The 22,010-nt window shown below is 36.7% G+C and overlaps 2 protein-coding genes across 2 annotated transcripts in view; one reads left to right on the forward strand and one right to left on the reverse strand.

Moving 5' to 3' along the window:
* The window catches only part of LOC128690100 (uncharacterized), a 78,292-nt gene extending 72,039 nt beyond the window's left edge, over window positions 1-6,253 (forward strand). Inside the window, exon 11 of the transcript XR_011392691.1 lies at window positions 6,150-6,253. The gene's annotated coding sequence lies outside the window, so the exon portion shown is untranslated. The remainder of the gene's footprint in view (window positions 1-6,149) is intronic.
* LOC128690233 (heparan sulfate 2-O-sulfotransferase 1) overlaps window positions 1-18,186 on the reverse strand; it is a 40,678-nt gene extending 22,492 nt beyond the window's left edge. The window contains exons 1-5 of the mRNA XM_053778804.2: window positions 18,096-18,186; window positions 12,503-12,636; window positions 8,136-8,341; window positions 6,157-6,242; window positions 5,848-5,986 (exon numbers count right to left, since the gene is read on the reverse strand). Of these exons, the coding sequence (XP_053634779.1) occupies window positions 5,848-5,986; window positions 6,157-6,242; window positions 8,136-8,341; window positions 12,503-12,635 (564 nt within the window). The 5' untranslated portion in view covers window position 12,636; window positions 18,096-18,186. The remainder of the gene's footprint in view (window positions 1-5,847; window positions 5,987-6,156; window positions 6,243-8,135; window positions 8,342-12,502; window positions 12,637-18,095) is intronic.
* Between the last annotated feature and the right edge of the window lie 3,824 nt (window positions 18,187-22,010).

Here is a 22,010-nt window from a genome sequence, read left to right on the forward strand (position 1 = left end):
ACTATACTTTCATACATTCCCTTCTTTGCCTCCATAGATAACGTTTTTTGACTCCACATATACCTCAACGCACCACTCACCTTTTTTCCCTCATCAATTCTATGATTAACCTCATCCTTCATAAATCCATCCACCGACACGTCAACTCCCAAGTATCTGAAAACATTCACTTCTTCCATACTCCTCCTCCCCAATTTGATATCCAATTTTTCTTTATCTAAATCATTTGATACCCTCATCACCTTACTCTTTTCTATGTTCACTTTCAACTTTCTACCTTTACACACATTCTCAAACTCATCCACTAACCTTTGCAATTTTTCTTTAGAATCTCCCATAAGCACAGTATCATCAGCAAAAAGTAACTGTGTCAATTCCCATTTTGAATTTGATTCCCCATAATTTAACCCCACCCCTCTCCCAAACACCCTAGCATTTACTTCTTTTACAACCCCATCTATAAATATATTAAACAACCATGGTGACATTACACATCCATATCTAAGACCTACCTTTACCGGGAAGTATTCTCCCTCTCTTCTACACACCCTAACCTGAGCCTCACTATCCTCATAAAAACTCTTTACAGCATTTAATAACTTACCACCTATTCCATGTACTTGCAACATCTGGCACATTGCTCCCCTATCCACTATCATATGCTTTTTGTAAATCCGTAAATGCAATGAAAACTTCCCTACCTTTATCTAAATACTGCTCACATATATGCTTCAATGTAAACACTTGATCTACACATCCCCTACCCACTCTAAAACCTCCTTGCTCATCTGCAATCCTACATTCTGTTTTGCCTCTAATTCTTTCAATAATAACCCTACCATACACTTTTCCTGGTATACTCAGTAAACTTATTCCTCTATAATTTTTACACTCTCTTTTGTCCTCCTTCCCTTTATATAAAGGAATTATACATCCTCTCTGCCAATCCCTAGGTACCTTCCCCTCTTTCATACATTTATTAAACAAAAAAAAACAACCACTCCAGCACAATATCCCCCCTCCCCTCCCCTGCTTTTAACATTTCTGTCATGATCCCATCAGTTCCAGCTGCTTTACCCCCTTTAATTCTACGTAATGCCTCACGCACCTCCCCCACACTCACATCCTGCTCTTCTTCACTCCTAAAAGATGGTATGCCTCCCTGGCCAGTGCATGAACTTACCGCCTCCCTTTCTTCGTCGACATTTAAGTTCCTCAAAATATTCCCGCCATCTACCTAATACCTCCATCTCCCCATCTACTAACTCCCCTACTCTGTTTTTAACTGACAAATCCATTCATTCCCTAGGCTTTCTTAACTTGTTTATCTCACTCCAAGATTTTTTCTTATTTTAATCAAAATTTCTTGACAGTGCCTCTCCCACTCTATCATCTGCTCTCATTTTACATCCTCTCACCACTCTCTTCACCTTTCTTTTACTCTCCATATACTCTGCTCTTCTTATAACACTTCTGCTTTGTAAAAACCTCTCATAATCTACCTTTTTCTCTTTTATCACACCCTTTACTTCAACATTCCACCAATCACTCCTCTTTCCTCCTGCACCCACCCTCCTATAGCCACAAACTTCTGCTCCACATTCTAATACTGCATTTTTAAAACTATCACATCCTTCTTCAACCCCCTCCCCCCACTACCCACACTTGCACTAGCCCACCTTTCTGCCAATAGTTGCTTATATCTCACCCGAACTTCTTTCTCCCTTAATTTATACACTTTCACTTCTCTCTTACTTGTTGCCATTTTCCTTTTGTCCCATCTACCTCTTATCTAATCGTAGCAACAACTAAATAATGATCCGATATATCAGTTGCCCCTCTATAAACATGTACATCCTGAAGCCTACCCATCAACCTTTTATCCACCAATATATAATCTAACATACTACTTACATTATGTGCTATATCATACCTTGTATATTTATTTATCCTCTTTTTCATAGAATATGTATTACTCATTACCAAACCTCTTTCTACACATACCTCAATTAAAGGCTCCCCATTTTCATTTACCCCTGGCACCCCAAATTTACCTACTACTTTCTCCACAACATTTTTACCCACTTTAGCATTAAGATCCCCAACCACAAGTACTCTCTCACTTGGTACAAAACTCCCTACGCACTCAACATTACCCAAAATCTCTCTCCTCCACACATCTGTCTTCCCCAGGTGCATAAACCTTACTTTAACCCACTTTTCACATCCAACCCTTCTTTCACTCCACATAATCCTTGAATTTATACATTTATATTCCCTCTTCTCCTGCCATAACTTATCCTTCAGCATTATTGCTACTCCTTCCTTAGCTCTATTAGAAACCACTGACCTAATCACATTTATTTCTCCCCACTCATACTCTCCTACCCTCTTCAGCTTCTTCTTATTCATAACATCCACAATCATCTCTTTCTTACCATTCACACAACAACCACGCACATTCAAATATCCCACTTTGACGGTTTTCTTTTCTTCTTAGTAAGTCATGTGGGTAAAGGAGTTACTAGCCCACTGCTCCCAGCATTTTAGTTGACTTTGACAACACACATGGCTTATGGAGGAAAGATTCTTATTAAACTTCCCCATGGATCTTCTTTTTTTCAACGCACCAGCCATATCCCACCGAGGCAGGGTGGCCCAAAAAAGAAAACAAAAGTTTCTCCTTTTAACTTTAGTAATATATACAGTAGAAGAGGTTACTAGCCTCTTGCTCCCAGCATTTCAGTCGCCTCTTACAGGAGGAAGAATTCTGTTCCACTTCCCCATGGAGATAAGAGGAAATAAACAAGAACAAGAACTAGAAATAAAAAAGAAGAAAACCCAGAGAGGTGTGTATATATATGCTTGTATATGCATGTGAAGTGTGACCTAAGTGTAAGTAGAAGTAGCAAGATGTACCTGAAATCTTGCATGTTTATGAGACAGAAAAGACACCAGCAATTCTACCATCATGTAAAACAAATACAGGCTTTCATTTTACACTCACTTGGTAGAACGGTAGTACAGCAGTACCTCAAGTTACAAACTTAGTTCGTTCCAAGAGGCTGTTCGAGTGCCGTTACCGAATGAATTTGTTCCCATAAGGAATAATATAAATTAGATTAGTCTGTTTCAGACCCCCAAAAATACACTTACGTGTCTTTCTAAACCAACTTACAAAAGCACTTATAAAAATGCGCTTACATAATTGTTACAGTTGGGAGCTGTACGAAACTTGAGGTACCACTGTACCTCCCTAAGTGGTCGATGTCTACCAACCTACTACCTACTAACATTACTTACCTTAAAATATTTTCATCCTTAGATTATAGTAAGTGGTGAACATATTTATTGTAGGAAGTCTGAATAAATGAAGAATGGGAATAACTGAAAACTGCTGTACATGTATTAGCAAAATGCTGTAAAGTGAAGCACTGTAAAACAGGAACTGCCTGTAAATAAGAATTTAGAGGTGTAGATACAAGGGGCATAATAGAGAGATGATTAAAATTGTAATGCTGCACTATATAAGCAATATTTATGTCTGAAAGAATTCTAGGGGTTACAGCATCATTAAACCCATTGAACTTAACAAAATAATGGAGACAATTGGTATCTCAGAAATCCAATAATGAAAAAATATTAGAATGTGTGTACAGCCTTTCAAAGGGGTACAACTAAAAGCCCTTTAGACATAAATGCAATCCCAGATGATGAAAGACATTCAGTCTCAAAAGAGTAGCTTCCAGCAGTAGGGAACTGTACTGCACCTAGCCCTTGCAGGCTGAGTGAAGACAAAGAGGAGTTAACTGGTGTCCTAGGACAAAAAAATCAAAATAAATTCAATCTACTAAGACATGTAGTTTTCAGGGAGGATATGTGGAGTTTCCATGACATTTGGCAAGCCAAGGGATTTTACAGTTTGGCAAGCTGAAAGAGAACCAGACTTGAAAAGCATATGTAGGCAAGACAGGATGCCATGTCAAGGTTACAGAACGAGTTTTGGAGACTGATATGGTACTTCTTTAACCCTTCGACTGTTTTGGCCGTATTATTTTCATATAGTCGGACTTGAGTCCTGGAAATGGGAAGTACAATGCCTGCACTTTAAAGGAGGGGTTTGGGATATTGGCAGTTTGGAGAGATATGTTGTGTATCTTTATATGTATATGCTTCTAAACTGTGGTATTCTGAGCACCTCTGCAAAAACAGTGATAATGTGTGAGTGTGGTGAAAGTGTTGAATGATGATGAAAGTATTTTCTTTTTGGGGATTTTCTTTCTTTTTTTTTTTGGGTCACCCTGCCTCGGTGGGAGACGGCCGACTTGTTGAAAAAAAAAAAAAATTCTAGTGGCTTCAAATCAAGCAGGAGAAAGCTGGTAGGCCCACATGTGAGAGAATGGGTCTGTGTGGTCAGTGTGCACTGTATAAAAAAAATCCTGCAGCACGCAGTGCATAATGAGAAAAAAAAAACTCAGACCGTGTTTTTGGATTAACATGCCAACTTTGAGGTGTATTTTCATTTAGTATTTATGGTTATATTCCTGTTTTCTTGGTCTCATTTGATAGAATGGAAAACATATTACAGAAATAGTGATGATTTTGATTACTTTCACAATGAAAATGACCTTAAAATTTAGCTCAAAGTAGAGGAAATGTTCGATATTTACCTATGTTCAAGAGTAAGCAAATCACACCACATGTCCAATACACGTCAACTGGGGAGACTAATATTCTTTCACTAGTGCACTGATATTATTTATACCATTTTTAGAATAATACAGTAGTCTGCCTAACAGTAAATCTTCTATTTTTTGTGTGAATAAAAAATAAACACAGAATGCAAGAGTAATATAAGAGGGGCCTGGAGACGTGACTAATGAACAGAGGATATGTTATTTTAGTGCCAAGAATGTCTGCATTGTTTATTCTGGACCCTATTTTGAAATTGGCATCTTTTTTAATTTGTATGAAATTGGCCAAACTGCCAATTTCTGACCACTATATTGGGTAGTTGAAATCAGTAAATGGGCAGTTTCTTGTACTCAATTGATACAAAAAAATGGAGTTCTAAAGAAATAGCTATGAGTCTGGTTGCCTGGAACAATGGAATTGGCCGAAAATAGGGCTCAAAGTCGGTGAAATCGCTAATGTGTACATATTGCCGAGATTGCTAACTTCGCGGGAGCGTAATTCCATAAGTTTTCAATCAAATTTCATATTTTTGGTGTCATTAATATCGGGAAAAGATCCTCTATCATTTCATACAAAAAATTCATTTTTTTTTTCCAAAACTTTGTGACACCAGGAGACACTTCAGGATTTGGGGTTGCAACAGTCAAAAACATTAATGAAACAAACTCCTACAACAGACTTGGCAAAAAAGAGTTTCTAAAGCTTCGAATGAGACAAAAATACAAACGAGTGAAAAGAGATGACTGTTCAATAGAGTATGACGTGGGTATTTTTGTAATAATCCATAATGTTTTTTTATCTTCATGGGGCAGACTTACAGAACCTATATTAAGAGCAGAATTACATACATTATAATGCAAGTATCAATAATGGATTTTAAGACTGTTGTTAACTACTGATGAATACTCAGAGACTTCACCACAAGTTTTAATGAGGAAACCCTGTATGTAAAACTGAATTTTTAAAGCAAGGCTCTTTTTTCCAACATCCACATCCCATATCCAACCACAGTAAAGTTGTTCCTTTGGATAGAAGTTATTTACATAATATCGTTAAAAACTTCAAGTAAAGTCGAACAATTAATCACTTGCAAATGATTCACATATTATGTATTAATTTATTTTAACAAAGAAATAGATGCTATTAGCTTACCATTTTATCTCCCATTCTTCTTCGAACATGATAAGGCCGAAGATCATCGCCATAACGGACAAAATAATAATAAGACACGAGACGCTCCAATGGCTTTCGTAATATATTAATATAGATTGGTTGCTGGTTGACACCAAACCTAGATGGAAAAATATATTTTTAGTAAATAACAGCTGAAGTTCAAGTCATTTTTTTTATTTGTCAAAATATAATATACTGCTTACCATTAATTTCACATATAAAAATGTGAACAAAATTCTTTTGGTGTGATTTAAAAATATACTCCTGTTCTCTCTCCACAGACAGTACCTGTTAAAATCAAGATAGGCAAGATGTCCATGATAAATTCCCGGCTTTTTTTCCACCCAGTTGGATACATTGTACACAAACCGCATCTGCAGCAGAGATAAAAATTATTTAATGAAACATGTTTTTTGCTCTATACAGTATGCATATTCACACTTCGTAAGTTAACACCATCTGTGAAATGTGACACTACCAAAATTTTCCTAAAATGTTTTAGTCACTGCATATCTCCCCACTCTTTTATAACTGATTAGTACTGTACTTGATAAGCTATCATAAATTTCAACCGAAGGACTCTGAATGCTAGTTCAAGTATGTATAAAAAAAAAAAGTTGAAAAATTTTCTAGAAGTAGGCTGACTCCTCAGTTGATCAGGAAAACATTAACATAATTTTGATTAAGGAAACATTCAACAAATTCAGAAAGTACAAAGGAATGAAAGTTAGAAAGTGATTGGTGGGCTGAGAAAAATAAAACAGCAGATGCTAACAAAAGAAAAAATTGGATCCTGAATGAGAGGGGAAAGACAGATCACAAAATGAAAATATGATAAGACTAAAGGAATATGATGAAAAAGCTAGTCCTACACAAAAAAATCAGTGAATAAAAAGATTACAAGGAAGAAAGGGGCATCCAAAAATTTAAAAAAAATAGGTGTGTAAGGCATGATCCTCCAACAACCCAGATAGAAGTATAGTGTGTCATAACCTAACTATGGCATTGAATAAGAAGCTCTTTGGGAAAGAAAAATGAAACTGCAGAAAGGTGATTAAATTAGGAATATTAGTTAGCAAAAAATCTGATAGAAGTGCAGTAAATGGAGAGATTACATAGTATTTGGTGGGTGGAAATGATAAAAACTGGTCAAGTAATGACCAGTGTAGATATTTGGTGTACATGAAAGTGAAGATTAGGTACAGTACTCAATGAAACAACAAACACAAATGCACTATAATGTGATCCTTTATTAACAATGTTTTGCCCACACAGTGGGTTTTATCAAGTCACAAATATTTCTCCCACTGTGTGGGCAAAATGTTGTCAATAAAGGATCACATTATAGTGTATTTGTGTTTATTTTTCCATCGTGTCAGTATTTTATACCATTTTTCCCCATACAGTACTCAAATTAGGACTTCCGTTTTATTTCCAGAGTTAGACTGACAAATAGGAACAACCCATTAAAAAAAATAGGGTTTTTGAGCAGCACCCTCACTCTGAATGGAGAACAACACTTAAAAGACATCCTCTTGCTATAAGAACTGCAAGCAACAAACAAAACTGACTTCTAAACATTTATTTCAGCCATGTCATCACCAAGTGGTGCCATGTCCCCAATTCCGAAAAGGAAAAAAAAATGGATGACTATTATAAACTCATTTGTTTACCTGTAGCTCACTTGTAGATGGTACCAGGGATTACTGCCCCCTGCAGCTGGTTCCAAAACAGGCCTCCCTGTTGATGGATTGTTCAGTCAGGCTGTTGGTGCTCACTACATGCAGTCTAACTTAAGCATTATTGCCAGGATGATTAGGAATTTGTTTAACAAACTAATCAATTTACCTCTTAAAGGCAGTTAGCAGTCTACATGATGGTTTGGCTCTAATACAGGCAAAGAAGCTGCCCTCTACATGCAATGAGAATCAATACAGTACATACCTACATACATGCTGTACTGTAAAGTGTAAATGTCAAAAAAGAAAGCAACAGCAAGTAGCTGATAAATACTAGGAGAAAAAAAAAGACAATGAATGTAATGCATTGAGAAAATGAAAAAAATGTGGAAAAAGTGTAATAATTTGCCAAAAGGAGCAATTGTGTGAAACCAAACAACTAAACCATCAATAGAAGAAATACTATTCCTTATGCCTCCCCTTTGGTAGTCAACTAAATAGCATATACACAATTGTAATCATGCAGCAAAATACTACTACTCAGTAAAATATTATTTCAGTACACCTACTAATGGTAGCAGTTCTCACCTGATCTGTTAGAGACAGTGTTGGAGTGTTCCGGGTTGTATTCATGTGAATTACATTAAATTTATTTTTGGAACAAAGGTCATAAGCTAGCCCAATGAAGGAAGTGGATCCAGTCTTTGGAACTCTATTATATATGATCACTAAGCTGTCAGGATCTATCACACGGCTGCCTAATGATGGAATACCTTCCTGGTAACTCAAGGAAGCTGAAAAGAAATTTTTTAAATTACTTCGTATAGTATATTATTATATTAATACTTCCTAAACAAAACAAAGTTAAAAGGTCAAAGAGAATTTCAAACGGGAGAAATGAATAGGGTTAAATTGAGTACATCTAAGAGAACAAAGGCTAAAGAAGGCATAAAAGGAATATTAAATGATTACCTATAGAAAAAAAGGAAGAGATGTAGTGTTAGATAGGAGTGAATGGAGACGAATGATACTTGGGACCTGACGATCTGTTGGAGTGTGAGCAGGGTAATATTTAGTGAAGGGATTCAGGGAAACCGGTTATTTTCATATAGTCGGACTTGAGTCCTGGAAATGGGAAGTACAATGCCTGCACTTTAAAGGAGGGGTTTGGGATATTGGCAGTTTGGAGGGATATGTTGTGTATCTCTATATGTATATGCTTCTAAACTGTTATATTCTGAGCACCTCTGCAAAAGCAGTGATAATGTGTGAGTGTGGTGAAAGTGTTGAATGATGATGAAAGTATTTTCTTTTTGGGGATTTTCTTTCTTTTTTTTTTTGGGTCACCCTGCCTCGGTGGGAGACGACCGACTTGTTGAAAAAAAAAAAAATAAAATAAAAAAAAAAAAAATAAAGGTGGGATGCAAGAAGTAGATTACAGTAAGTGTTTATGCATCTGGGGTTGACAGATGTCATGATCTTGTAAGAGTGAGGAAGAACCAGATGTGAGTGTGTGGGAAGAGTGTGAAGCACTGATTAGAATGAAAGTGGATAGATGGGATGAAGACAGAAATATTAAAGGCAGGTGGGGATGTTTGGGAGTAGTTTGTGTGCTATTTTCCAGTAAAAGTAGGTGTGTGATTCTACCATGGTTAACATATTTGCAGATGGATGTGTAACAGAGTTGAATGTTAGGGTACTGGGAAAAAGTGTGAGATTATAAATTAATGAATCCAATACAAAGTGAAAATTGTCACAATTGATCTTTGCTGATGACACAGAAGTTTGGAAGAAAAGTTGCAAAGATTGGTGTAAGAATTTGAGGTGTGTAAAAACAAGGAAATTAAATATGAACATAGAAAAGAACAAAGTGATGAAAGTAATAAAATAGTCTAGGCAATGAAAGATTGGATATCAGATTGGAAGGAGTGAGCATAAAGTGAATGTATTTAGATATTTTGGAGTGAACATGTTGGCAAAGGGATCTATAAAAAATGAGATAAATCATAAGATAGATGGGGGGGGATAAAAAGTTACATGAAGTGTTGAAAGAGTATATATGAAAGCAACAAGGGAAATGTACTATAGTACAGTGGTAAGTTGAACTCTTGACTGAACAGACTAATAGGGAAGAGCAAGTGGCTAGTAATAGCAACTGTGGTGGATAGAGATAAGAATGTTTTGCTGTCATTGCAACAACAATGGGTAATTCCATAAGCAATGAACTTTGTGACTTTCAAATTCAAATGACCAATTAGATTTTGTCCTGAATTTCTGAAATTTGTTAGATTGAGGATTTATTGTAACGCTCTTCTCTTACATGGGTGCGAGGCAGGGCTTTAAAAGATGCAGTAAGCAGGAGGTAGTGAAGACATGTTTGAAAGCAATGTTTTGGTACAAATATTATGCAGAGAAATCAGAGAACAGAAATTAGAAGATGTTGTGGGAGTTACACAAGGGTATAATTAAGGAGGCAGAGGAGGAGTTAAAGTGGTCTGGGCATTTTGAGATGGAGCAGAACAGGATGACCAAAACAGTGTATATATTTAGATCAAAAGAAAGGAAAGGTAGGGCTCATTCCTAGAAAGGTTAGAGGGAGAAGGTAAAAGTGGCTGAGTCATAGAGGCTTGAGAATCCAGCAGTCTTGTGTGAGCTTATTAAACTGAAGTGGAGACAAGTAGCTTTTAAGACTTTACATGCTGCTGGAGTGTGAACAAGTGTGGAGATGTTGCAGTTTGCAGGATCAATTGAACTGTGAGATCTGTGCACTTCTGGCAACACAGATGTTGAGTAAATGATAATGAATTTGTTTCCTTTTCTGGATCACTATCTTTGTGGAAGAAATTACCCAAGTCGGTAAATAATACTTTGAGGGAGCATTGGGGAAGGATTGTCTGAGTCAGTTAAATCTGAATGTAAAAAAAAGACACTACAGAACACTTTTGTGCGTATAATACAGTACAATATGCACAACTTACTGACATAATAAACACTGAAAATAATAAGTTAAAAGTACATTCTACTTAGCAGATTTTGTCCATTACTCCTGAAGTCTATTAAATTGAGGGTTTACTTATATTTAAAAAACACCTGTGGTCAGTATTAAACAATTAATAATATACTTCATTTATCTTGTCATCTAAAAACTCTTGAACCAGATGAAACAAGACTGTACCGTATTATGAAAAATAGTCTTCCTCTTATTAATTTAATGGTGTATAAGAATCCTGTATTTTATAAAAAAAAATTAAGACAGTAATCTTGAGATACAAAACCTCGGTAATAATTTTCATTTACACAAGAAGAGATACAATTGGTATACAGGTGTACAATACTGTAATCCTAAAGAATAATAAGTACTTTATACATTGTAGTGCCAATTAATAAGATAATCTAAGAGCATAAAAGTATTTATGTAAAATGAAATACAGTAGTCCCTCAATAATCGTCCGGCTCGATAGTCGTCCTTTTCGGAAATCGTCACGTTATTCTCGTCCAAACATTGGCTCGCAAATGGTCGGTTTACTCGCTAATCGTCCTTTGTCTGGGACGCGTACTCACGCTCTGAGCCGCCTCGGCCTCCCTTCCCAGCCAGTGTGCCATTGTTTACCAGTGAGCGACGGTCCCCCCCACTTGTTCACACGAAATATTTCATAATATTCCATTCATTTTAGTGCTTGCAAGTGCTAAATAAGCTACCATGGCTCCAAAGAAAGCTCCTTTGGTAAAGAAAGTGAGAAATGTGATTGAATACAAGAAAAACATCATTGAATAATATGAAAGTGGCGTATGAGTCTATGTCAGTTGTGAACTCTATTGTGGCATTGGGGAGTTCCATGGGGTTGGATGTGAGTTTGGAGAATGTGGAAGAGTTGGTGTAGGGCCACAAGGAAGAGCTAACCACTGAGGAGCTGCAAGAGCTTCAGCAGGAACAGCACCAGATCGCAGCTCAGAGTCTTGCTGCAGAGGAGGAGGAAGAGAGATGGAAGAAGGTGCCTTCTTCAGAAATTAAGGAGATTTTTGAAATGTGGGGTAGGATGGAAAGATTTATGGAGAAACATCACCTTGAGAAGGATGTTCCAAGCCATATCAGCAACTTGTACAGTGACAGAGTCTTGGCCCATTTTAGGGAAGTTTTACAGAGATGCCAGAAACAGAGCTCTCTGGGCACTTTTTTGTGAGACAGGACTCCAGTGACTCTAAAGCTGGTCCTAGTGGCATTAAGAAGCAGAGAAGAGAAGTAACCCCAGAAAAGCACTTGGTACCTGAGGTGTTGAGGGAAGGGGATTCCCATACACAAATAACCCGCACATAAAAGACAGAAGCTTGCGACGACGTTTCGGTCCGACTTGGACCATTGACAAAGTCAATGACTTTGTCAATGGTCCAAGTCGGACCGAAACGTCGTCGCAAGCTTCTGTCTTTTATGTGCGGGTTATTTGTGTATCGTTCCAGTCACGGTATTGTGCCTTTTTGTTATTTAAGGGGATTCCCCTTCCAAACAGTAATTCAATGTCTCTCCTCCTCCAGTCTTCCATACACTAAGAAGAATCGCCAATAAAGGTAAGTGTTATGCTGTTAATGTTTCATTCATCGTGTCCCATTGTATTGTGTATGTACTACATCTATATTTTATGTAAAAAAAATTTTATTTTAATACTTTTGGGTGTCAGGAACAGATTAATTGTATTTACATTATTTCTTATGGGGAAAATTGATTCGAAAATCGTCATTTTCGATAATCGTCGCACTTCCAGGAACGGATTACGGACGATAAATGAGGGACCACTGTACATAACAACAGTAAGTGAACATACAAATTCCTGAGTAGATTTCTAGAAGAGTTGTAATACAGAGAACCTAAGCACTGAAATATTTATAATACATATTTTAAATCCCTAAACTCATTAAAAATTCTTCACCAGATCAAGATATTTCATTATATAACAGCTTACAATGAGAGTGTATGGTATTTCGAAGGTGTGCGACTTCTGTTGCTAAGTGAAGATACAACAGCATTACCACTGCACTCACACCCACCATCAAAAGCACGACCACACGTGAACTCTTCATTCGAGAGCTGTTCATGCTGAAAAAAAACGTATACACAACCTGTAAGTCACATAATTAATAGTTATTAAATTTTTTTACACCGCATAAAAAAAATGCTTGTGGGTATTTTATGTGATCCTACCTACAACTACTGTACAATACAGTACATACTAAAGCATTTATAAATCAGTGTACACTATCCCCATTCTGAACATTGTACGTACTTTAGTTAATTTGTGCCTCAATTTTTCACAGAGCACTTGAAGGTTCTAGAAAAATGACAAATGAAACAATGAGGCTCATCCTTATAAAGTCTTATGTAAAGTGCTGCAATTAACATATGAAAATAATCCAATATTCCAGCCTTTTATGTTTTATTGATAAACCTTAGAAAATTGCACAAGCAACTTTTAATAGCCAGGAGATAAAAAAAAATTATTTACTCTATTTATTTAATGGGATAGTGGTAAACCCACAGGGGCTATGCAGTGCCTTGGGAAATGGGAGGTAATCACATTCAGTCCAATGAAGATGATAGTAGCTCCAATTCTTTGAATCAAGAGCTATTCACCAGCATAAAGGCACCTTCCTGGAAGTGATAAGGAACCATGTTGGTACTGTAGAAACACATAATTTAAACTAACTTGAGGTTCCTCCTTTAATCAAAATACTGTACATTAATGTTGCACTTAAAAATTTAGACATTAAAAACTTCTTGATGAAGTATCTCCCAGAGAATTCTGAATAGTGTACCTACAAGATCCCCTGTACAAAATGTAATAGACTGTATAAAGCCTAAAACAACACATGATGGGAACTGGCCACTATGATAAAGATTATAACATTCAACATCAGATATAACCAAGATTTAAATATTTTGCTTATGTAATCCTACCAACTGTTCAAAACAAAGGTGCGTTATATGGAAATCATTATCTTAAGAAAATATAATAAAAGCAAAGGTTATAAAGGCTAGTGCTGGCTGTAACCTGAGTGTACATCCATAACTTCTTAAGCTGGTTACATTCATGATCAATAATATAAGAAGGTTTTATGTTAGGTTGAAAGTCCAAATCACTCTTCATTTGGCTTAATGTAATGATATACTGCTACTAGCTATGTAACAGACAAAATAAAATAACATTAATGTAATGTAGTGAAATAAAATCTGTGAAAGAATTCTAGGCTATACAAAACTTCCATTCAAAAATGGAAAAATGACATGAGAATTTTGCATCTATTAACATCTTTGTAAATATTCTAGCCACAAAAACTTAGCTAATCCAAACTTGTGATATACTGTATAGTTTTTCTAAGAGGGTTATAATTTTGAAAGGGGCACAGAGTATTTCAGTTTTTAAAAAGAAACAATCAAAATATTAATGTATTAAATTACACTGTATACCTGGAGAGAGTTCCGGGGGTCAATGCCCCTGCGGCCCGGTCTGTGACCAGGCCTAACGGTGGATCAAGGCCTGATCAATCAGGCTGTTACTGTTGGCCGCATGTAATCCAACGTACGAACCACAACCCATCTGATCAGATACTGACTTTAGATGCCTGTCCAGTGCCTGCTTGAAGACAGCCAGGGGTCTATTGGTAATCCCCCTGATGTATGCTGGGAAGCAGTTGAACAGTCTTGGGCCCCTGACACTTACTGTGTTATCTCTTAACATGCAGTGGAGACAGAGGGCATTTAATTCAACAAGGTTTTTCCCAAGCCAAGCAGCTAAGTGTCCAGCATGGAACCTACTCAATGGCATGCTGCCCACTATGGCATACAGGTTCAAATCTATTTAAATCTTGCTGTCAAATATAGCAAACAGGATCAAATCCACTACAGCAAACAGGTTTAAATCTGCTTTTATTAAGTCAGGACTTGATCAAGAAGTGAACAGATCTAAATACTGTCCCAATAAAAGTTTGTTCTGCAAAATGTATCTTAATATTATTCCATTTCAGTTTTAGGGTTGTCACAGGTTAATATTATTACATAAAGACTTAGCGTTAAACCCAGAGGGGGTCGTAGAGGTGGGGAATCGGAAGCAAGAATAATATATATACTGTAGTGTTAAGTAGTCTGTAAGCCAATAATGTTAAGTCGGCCCATATGCCTAAGCATAATAGGGGCTCTCTCTGCATCGCAACCCATTATTGTAAATACAAAATCTCAATGTACTATTTGCAAAGACATATAAAATTGTCGCACTATGGTATAAGAGGGCACTCCCTCAACTACCTAAAGTCTTACCTCAGTAACAGAAGCCAATATGTGTACACAAACAGGGCAAACTCTTCAGCACAGCCAATTACAGTTGGTGTCCCACAGGGAAGTGTCCTAGGCCCTCTTCTCTTTCTCATATACATAAATGACCTACCAAATGCATCGCAACTACTCAAACCCACACTATTTGCAGATGACACTACAAACGTCTTCTCTCACCCGAGCCCAGTCACGCTAGCCAATACTGTAAATACCGAATTACAGAAAATATCTACCTGGATGAGTACTAACAAACTTACTCTAAACATTGACAAAACCTACTTCATTCAGTTTGGTAACAGAGCTACAGACGTCCCTCTTAACCCTTCATCGCGCAAGGGGTCCGAAAATTTGAAATTCGAACTGAACTCCCTATGGTGGATAGAGTAACTCAATACAAGTTCAATGATCCCATATAAATTGATTTCTGATGGTTAGTTTTCGAGCAATTGCTAATCTCCGGAGACCAAAAATATCCGGCTGCGCCCGACAAAGTGATTAAAAAATTTTATGTTGCAAAACTTGCAATTGTTAATAAAACACACCAAAACAATTTTTTAAATTTAATATACAAACAGACAATATAAAAAACATAAATGGAACTTGAATCAAAACATTTTTTAATTGTTACAAAAATATAAAAAGGAAGGAAATCTCAACAATGACAAATTGCAAAGGGATGCAACTTTCAATCCCTATATTCCTGAGATTCATTTGGATGACCAATTATTCTATATTGCTAATTGATGGTATGGTAGTCGCTGAAGCAATTTCTGTCGCTCTTTATCCAGATTTACTTTGCATACAGAACACTGGAATGAGGATGTGACCAATTTCTTCGAGTGGCTGCAATAGTTGCAATCGTAATACCTTACTTTTTCTTCACTAATTTCTGTTTTTTGGCTGGCCTTTCTTCCTCCTCATCATCACTTGACACCTGTGCATCCGGTGGCAAGTATTCATCACCACTATCCAGCAATTCTGGTTCATCTACCTCTGCTTCTGAGTCACTCTCTTCAGAAACGCAGACATACCTCGACCTGCTGGTGGACTGCTCCCCATAAAACAACTTCTCATTGATCTGGAAGGACAATAGAAACCTCCTGTATAGATCCAGACCACTACAGAGTTCATATATGCAATTGAATTTTTTTTATAAATATTTATTTGACTAAAATTGGACATTCCCGGAAACTCGTGCAAGACCGAAATAATTCGGTATAAAATGTTTGCACTTTTTTCAACTGCATGCTACACTCATATTATGCTTCACACGGACTTTAGGTATATATCAAAATATGCCTAAACTATTCATGTAAGCACTAAACACAACAATCAGTACTTACCGACATTGTAGAATGTATAATCCAACAGTAGATTAGTAAGGGTGGAGGGAAAAATGCGTGTGTGGGCGGAGCCAAGCCACCATTGTTTATATTTTGATCTCTCAACCAATGGGAAGGCGGCAGAAGCGAACTGTACTTAGCTGAGGAGACTCAGGGAAGGCTTGTGATTGGTTGGAACTAAAGAACGGGAAGCTGGCCGCGCGGGCCACGGAGTATGACACGCCCCCAAAACACGTAATTAATACCGAATTTTTCCGGCCAAACACGATAAAGGGTTAACATAAAGATAAACGGATCACCTATCACAAAACTCACAGAGGAAAAATTCTTAGGACTCCACCTTGATAATAGACTCAAATTTCAAACACATATACAACAAATTTCCCAAAAAATTTCCAAAACCGTAGGCATACTATCGAAGATACGGTACTATGTTCCACAGTCAGCCCTCCTGGCCCTATATCACTCACTTATTTACCCCTATCTCACCTATGGAATTTGTGCATGGGGCTCAACAACAATAAACCATCTCAGACCATTAATTACCCAACAAAAGGCTGCAGTCAGAATGATAACAAATTTCCACTACAGACAGCACACTCCACCAATATTCAAAACTCTAAACCTACTCACCATACAAAACACCCATACTTATTACTGCACCTACTACATTCATAGAACACTTAATTCTGATATAAACCCTCCCCTCAAACGTCTCCTTACCAACCTCAACAGAACACACGACCATAACACAAGGCACAGATCACTCTTTGATGTTCCTCGAGTCCATCTCACGCTATGCAAAAACTCAATGCACATAAAAGGCCCTAAAATCTGGAATTCATTACCTGTGAATATAAAAGAAACACTGTCTGTTTATAAATTCAAGTCTCTTCTCAAAAATCACTTACTCACCCACAACTAAATAAATACTGAATAATTATATCAGAAATTGTATCTCGTAAATGTTTCTCATTATTGTATCTCATAAATGTCTAACCTGTGACCCAATCAAACTTTATTTTTTAATTACATTACCTAACATAATACTCCATTCTACTGAATGTTCAGCAACACAGTAAATGGCCCTATGACCTGTCTTTGTAATACTCATTTGTGCAAAATTGTTATCTGTTTACAATAATGTTTCTACCACTGAATATATCATTGCTTAGTTAATCTTAAGTTAGTTTTAAGCTGCCCATAATGCTCTACATACAAGTGGCTTTGGCATGTTACACTGTAACAACTGTGTACTTCACTGTATCATGTTCAAATTAATAAATAAATAAATAGGTTAGGTATGCAGACTGCTAATTTAAATTTAAACAATGGCTGCATAACGCACATGATTACTGGTGACATAATGGTGGTAAATTATGATAATTTAACCTTGGATAATTTAACAAAACAAAATAGCATGAGAAAGTTGAAGTTAAAGGTGCTATGGCACACTGGTTATCAAGGCCACAAAACACCTGTATACCTAACGTAATAAATATTTTAATTGTTCCTACAGATAAATAAAGTAAAAGACAAACATTTGTGTGCATATAGATAGAAGTGACCTTTACACCAGACATTACAACCTAACATTACTGGGAACTGTACCACAGAAACCTCAGCATCATCATAACCCTCTACTTTATCCCGAGGCAATTATTTTTTGCCTAATTACTGTCAATCAAGAGTGAAGCTTAAGTAATAATTTTCTCCCTAAAGACCTTTAAATATGCGTCAATAAATCAGGTTGGACGTGGGTACGGCACATCCACCTCTCACCCACCATACATCACTATATGCATGCATAACTTGCCTCCATTATGTACCTCAACACACATCAAAGTCCATGTATACAATATACAAGAAGGGACGGTGAAATCTCACCTCAAAATAGGGGTTATGACCGCAAATTAGCTTGCGGGCTCACCCACTTGTCTTTCAAAACATTGCGACACTTGGCAAGACTACCCTGGGGCGCCTACGTTCCAAGTTACGTCTTATTAGTATATATAATGTACTCTTATATGTACAATGTACTGTTTCATTCATTATGTACTGTTACATTCATAATGTACTGTTACATTCATAATGTACTGTTACATTCATAATGTACTGTTACATTCATAATGTACTGTTACATTCATAATGTACTGTTACATTCATAATGTACTGTTACATTCATAATGTACTGTTACATTCATAATGTACTGTTACATTCATAATGTACTGTTACATTCATAATGTACTATTACATTCATAATGTACTGTTACATTCATAATGTACTGTTACATTCATAATGTACTGTTACATTCATAATGTACTGTTACATTCATAATGTACTGTTACATTCATAATGTACTGTTACATTCATAATGTACTGTTACATTCATAATGTACTGTTACATTCATAATGTACTGTTACATTCATAATGTACTGTTACATTCATAATGTACTGTTACATTCATAATGTACTGTTACATTCATAATGTACTGTTACATTCATAATGTACTGTTACATTCATAATGTACTATTACATTCATAATGTACTGTTACATTCATAATGTACTGTTACATTCATAATGTACTGTTACATTCATAATGTACTGTTACATTCATAATGTACTGTTACATTCATAATGTACTGTTACATTCATAATGTACTGTTACATTCATAATGTACTGTTACATTCATAATGTACTGTTACATTCATAATGTACTGTTACATTCATAATGTACTGTTACATTCATAATGTACTGTTACATTCATAATGTACTGTTACATTCATAATGTACTGTTACATTCATAATGTACTGTTACATTCATAATGTACTGTTACATTCATAATGTACTGTTACATTCATAATGTACTGTTACATTCATAATGTACTACTACATTCATAATGTACTGTTACATTCATAATGTACTGTTACATTCATAATGTACTGTTACAGCCATAACACAATACACTGTATGTCAATGTATGTCAAAGGCCCTAAAATCTGGAATACCCTACCTGAGAACTCTAGAACTGCAGACACATTCATCACCTTCAAAACTACCATTAGAAAACATCTTATCTCCCTGATACACCCCGTCAACTAACTACACGAATACCACCTGGTGGTTCACACTTACACTCGCTCACTCATTTGACCATAAACAGAAATATTAATCTCAGTCTTAAAATAATGAATCCTGTGATACTCCAATACTGAAACTATATACTGTGCCAAAACAAAAGCATTCACATTGCTAAACTCATAAACTAGTATTTAGTCACTTAGCCATAATACCAACTTACCTCATAATTTGTAATATTTTACAATTAAGAATAAAACTAAGTATGCCCGAAATGCCTAGCCATGCTAAGCGTTCTAGTGGTACACTCTGTAATCACAATTTTACTACATGTAAACCAAACAATAACCAAATTTCTGTAAACTAGAGAATAAACTTTGAATTGAAAAAAAAAATTGCATTTGATATCGAAAACAGAGCGCTTATCCTACATGAACTAGCCAAAATGAATATTGGTGGTAGCTTACTCTGTTGGATAATAGGATACCTGTCAAATATGACCTGTCTGTGTAATACTCATTTGTGCTTTATTGTTATCTTTTTACAATATTGTTTTATCACTGATTACATCATTGTTTAGTTAATGTTAAGTTAATTTTAAGCCAGCCCGTAATGCTATGCATACAAGTGGCTTTGGCATACTGCTCTTACCTGTATTTTTTGTACCTCTGTATGTTCAAATTATTAAATAAATAAATAAATAAATAAAATAGAGTATCCTCTGTCCTCTACCAAGGTTGTAGAAGCGAGTGTAAAGAAAAGCCCCTAGGTACACCGCAGGGAGGAGTTCTCAGTCCCATGCTGTTTAATGTTACTTGACTCATGAAATCGTAATGACACGGTCTGGAGTTTTGAGACTCTCTGATCGCGGGTTCTATCCCCGTATAGGAGTGAAGCTGATTAATTACCTCTGTAACTTGCCATGATTAGTGACCAGATCTACCTGGAGTTCATTACCTTTGTAACTAGTTCAGCTATCATAACTTTGGGGTCCAGTCACTGGACCCATTATGTACCTTTGTAATCTTTTGACTACCGCCCACAGGATGGGTATGGGGTGCATAAAGATATTAAACTAAAGTGTGTGTGTGTGTGTGTGTGTGTGTGTGTGTGTGTGTGTGTGTGTGTGTGTGTGTGTGTGTGTGTGTGTATGTGTGGTGTGTGACTCAACAATCAATATTTGCACCAATAACTCATTACAGTTGTGACCGGGTGTGGAAGTGTGAATTGCTCATTACTCTATAATTTGTTCATGATTGTAGCCAAAGTATAAACGTAAGTAACCATTCTACAGAATTCATTACCTTTGTAACTTGTGAGCTCATTACCTTTGTACCTAGTTCAGCTATCAAAACTTTGGGGGCCCAGTCCCTGGACCCATTACGTACCTCTGTAATCTGTAAATACCTTTGTAACTTGTCATGATTGTGACCAGACTTACCTGGAGTTCATTACCTTTGTAAATTGTGAGTTCATTACCTTTGTAAATTGTGAGTTCATTACCTTTGTAAATTGTGAGTTCATTACCTCTGTAACTTGCTCAGCTATCAAAACTTTGGAGTCCAGTCCCTGGACCAATTATGTACCTCTGTAATCTTTTGACTGCCGCCCACAGGATGGGTATGGGGTGCATAATAAACATATTAAACTAACTAACTAACTATCCCCGCCCGTGGTATCAATTGTTTAATGTTCTGATTAATGCTCTCCTAAATGCTCTACCTGCCTCACTTAAACATATGGATATAAACTATGCTGATGACATCATGATCCATACAACAGGGCATAAGCAGATGAGTACCATTCTTAATGAAGTTCAAGCAATTTGTAATCGTCTAGGCCTCATATCTTCCTCTAAAACAAAGATATTAACAAGCAAACGACGTCCCCCACCCATCTGGAAATAAGTCACTTTGTCTGACTTTTTTGAGTTATTCTAGGTACTTTACACATATGCTGCTATGTATGATAATCCCCCTTATGTATGCTGGGAGGCAGTTGAACAGTCTCGGGCCCCTGACACTTATTGTATGGTCTCTTAACGTGCTAGTGACACCCCTGCTTTTCATTGGGGGGGATGTTGCATCGTCTGCCAAGTCTTTTGCTTTCGTAGTGAGTGATTTTCGTGTGCAAGTTCGGTACTAGTCCCTCTAGGATTTTCCAGGTGTATATAATCATGTATCTCTCCCGCCTGCGTTCCAGGGAATACAGGTTTAGGAACCTCAAGCGCTCCCAGTAATTGAGGTGTTTTATCTCCGTTATGCGAGCCGTGAAGGTTCTCTGTACATTTTCTAGGTCAGCAATTTCACCTGCCTTGAAAGGTGCTGTTAGTGTGCAGCAATATTCCACCATATCACAACTAAATAAGAAATGCAAAGATAGGCTAAATGCTCTTAAAGCTGTTGCTGGCTACAGCCCCAACTATGGTGTTAGTGTAAGAATGGTGAGAATGATGTACATAGCCTATGTTAGGTCCTTAATTGATTATGCTGCTCCCATTTTGATATTAGCTAGAGAATGTTCTCTCCGAACCTTGGAGTTAATGCAAAATGAACAAATTATAGAGTAATGAGCAATTCACACATCCACACCCGGTCACAACTATAATGAGTTATTGGTGCAAATTTTAATTGCTGGTTCACACACGCACACACACACACACACACACACACACACACACACACACACACACACACACACACACACACACACACA

This window comes from Cherax quadricarinatus, chromosome 32 (genome assembly GCF_038502225.1).
Source record: "Cherax quadricarinatus isolate ZL_2023a chromosome 32, ASM3850222v1, whole genome shotgun sequence".
In the NCBI taxonomy this organism is placed as follows: domain Eukaryota; kingdom Metazoa; phylum Arthropoda; class Malacostraca; order Decapoda; family Parastacidae; genus Cherax; species Cherax quadricarinatus.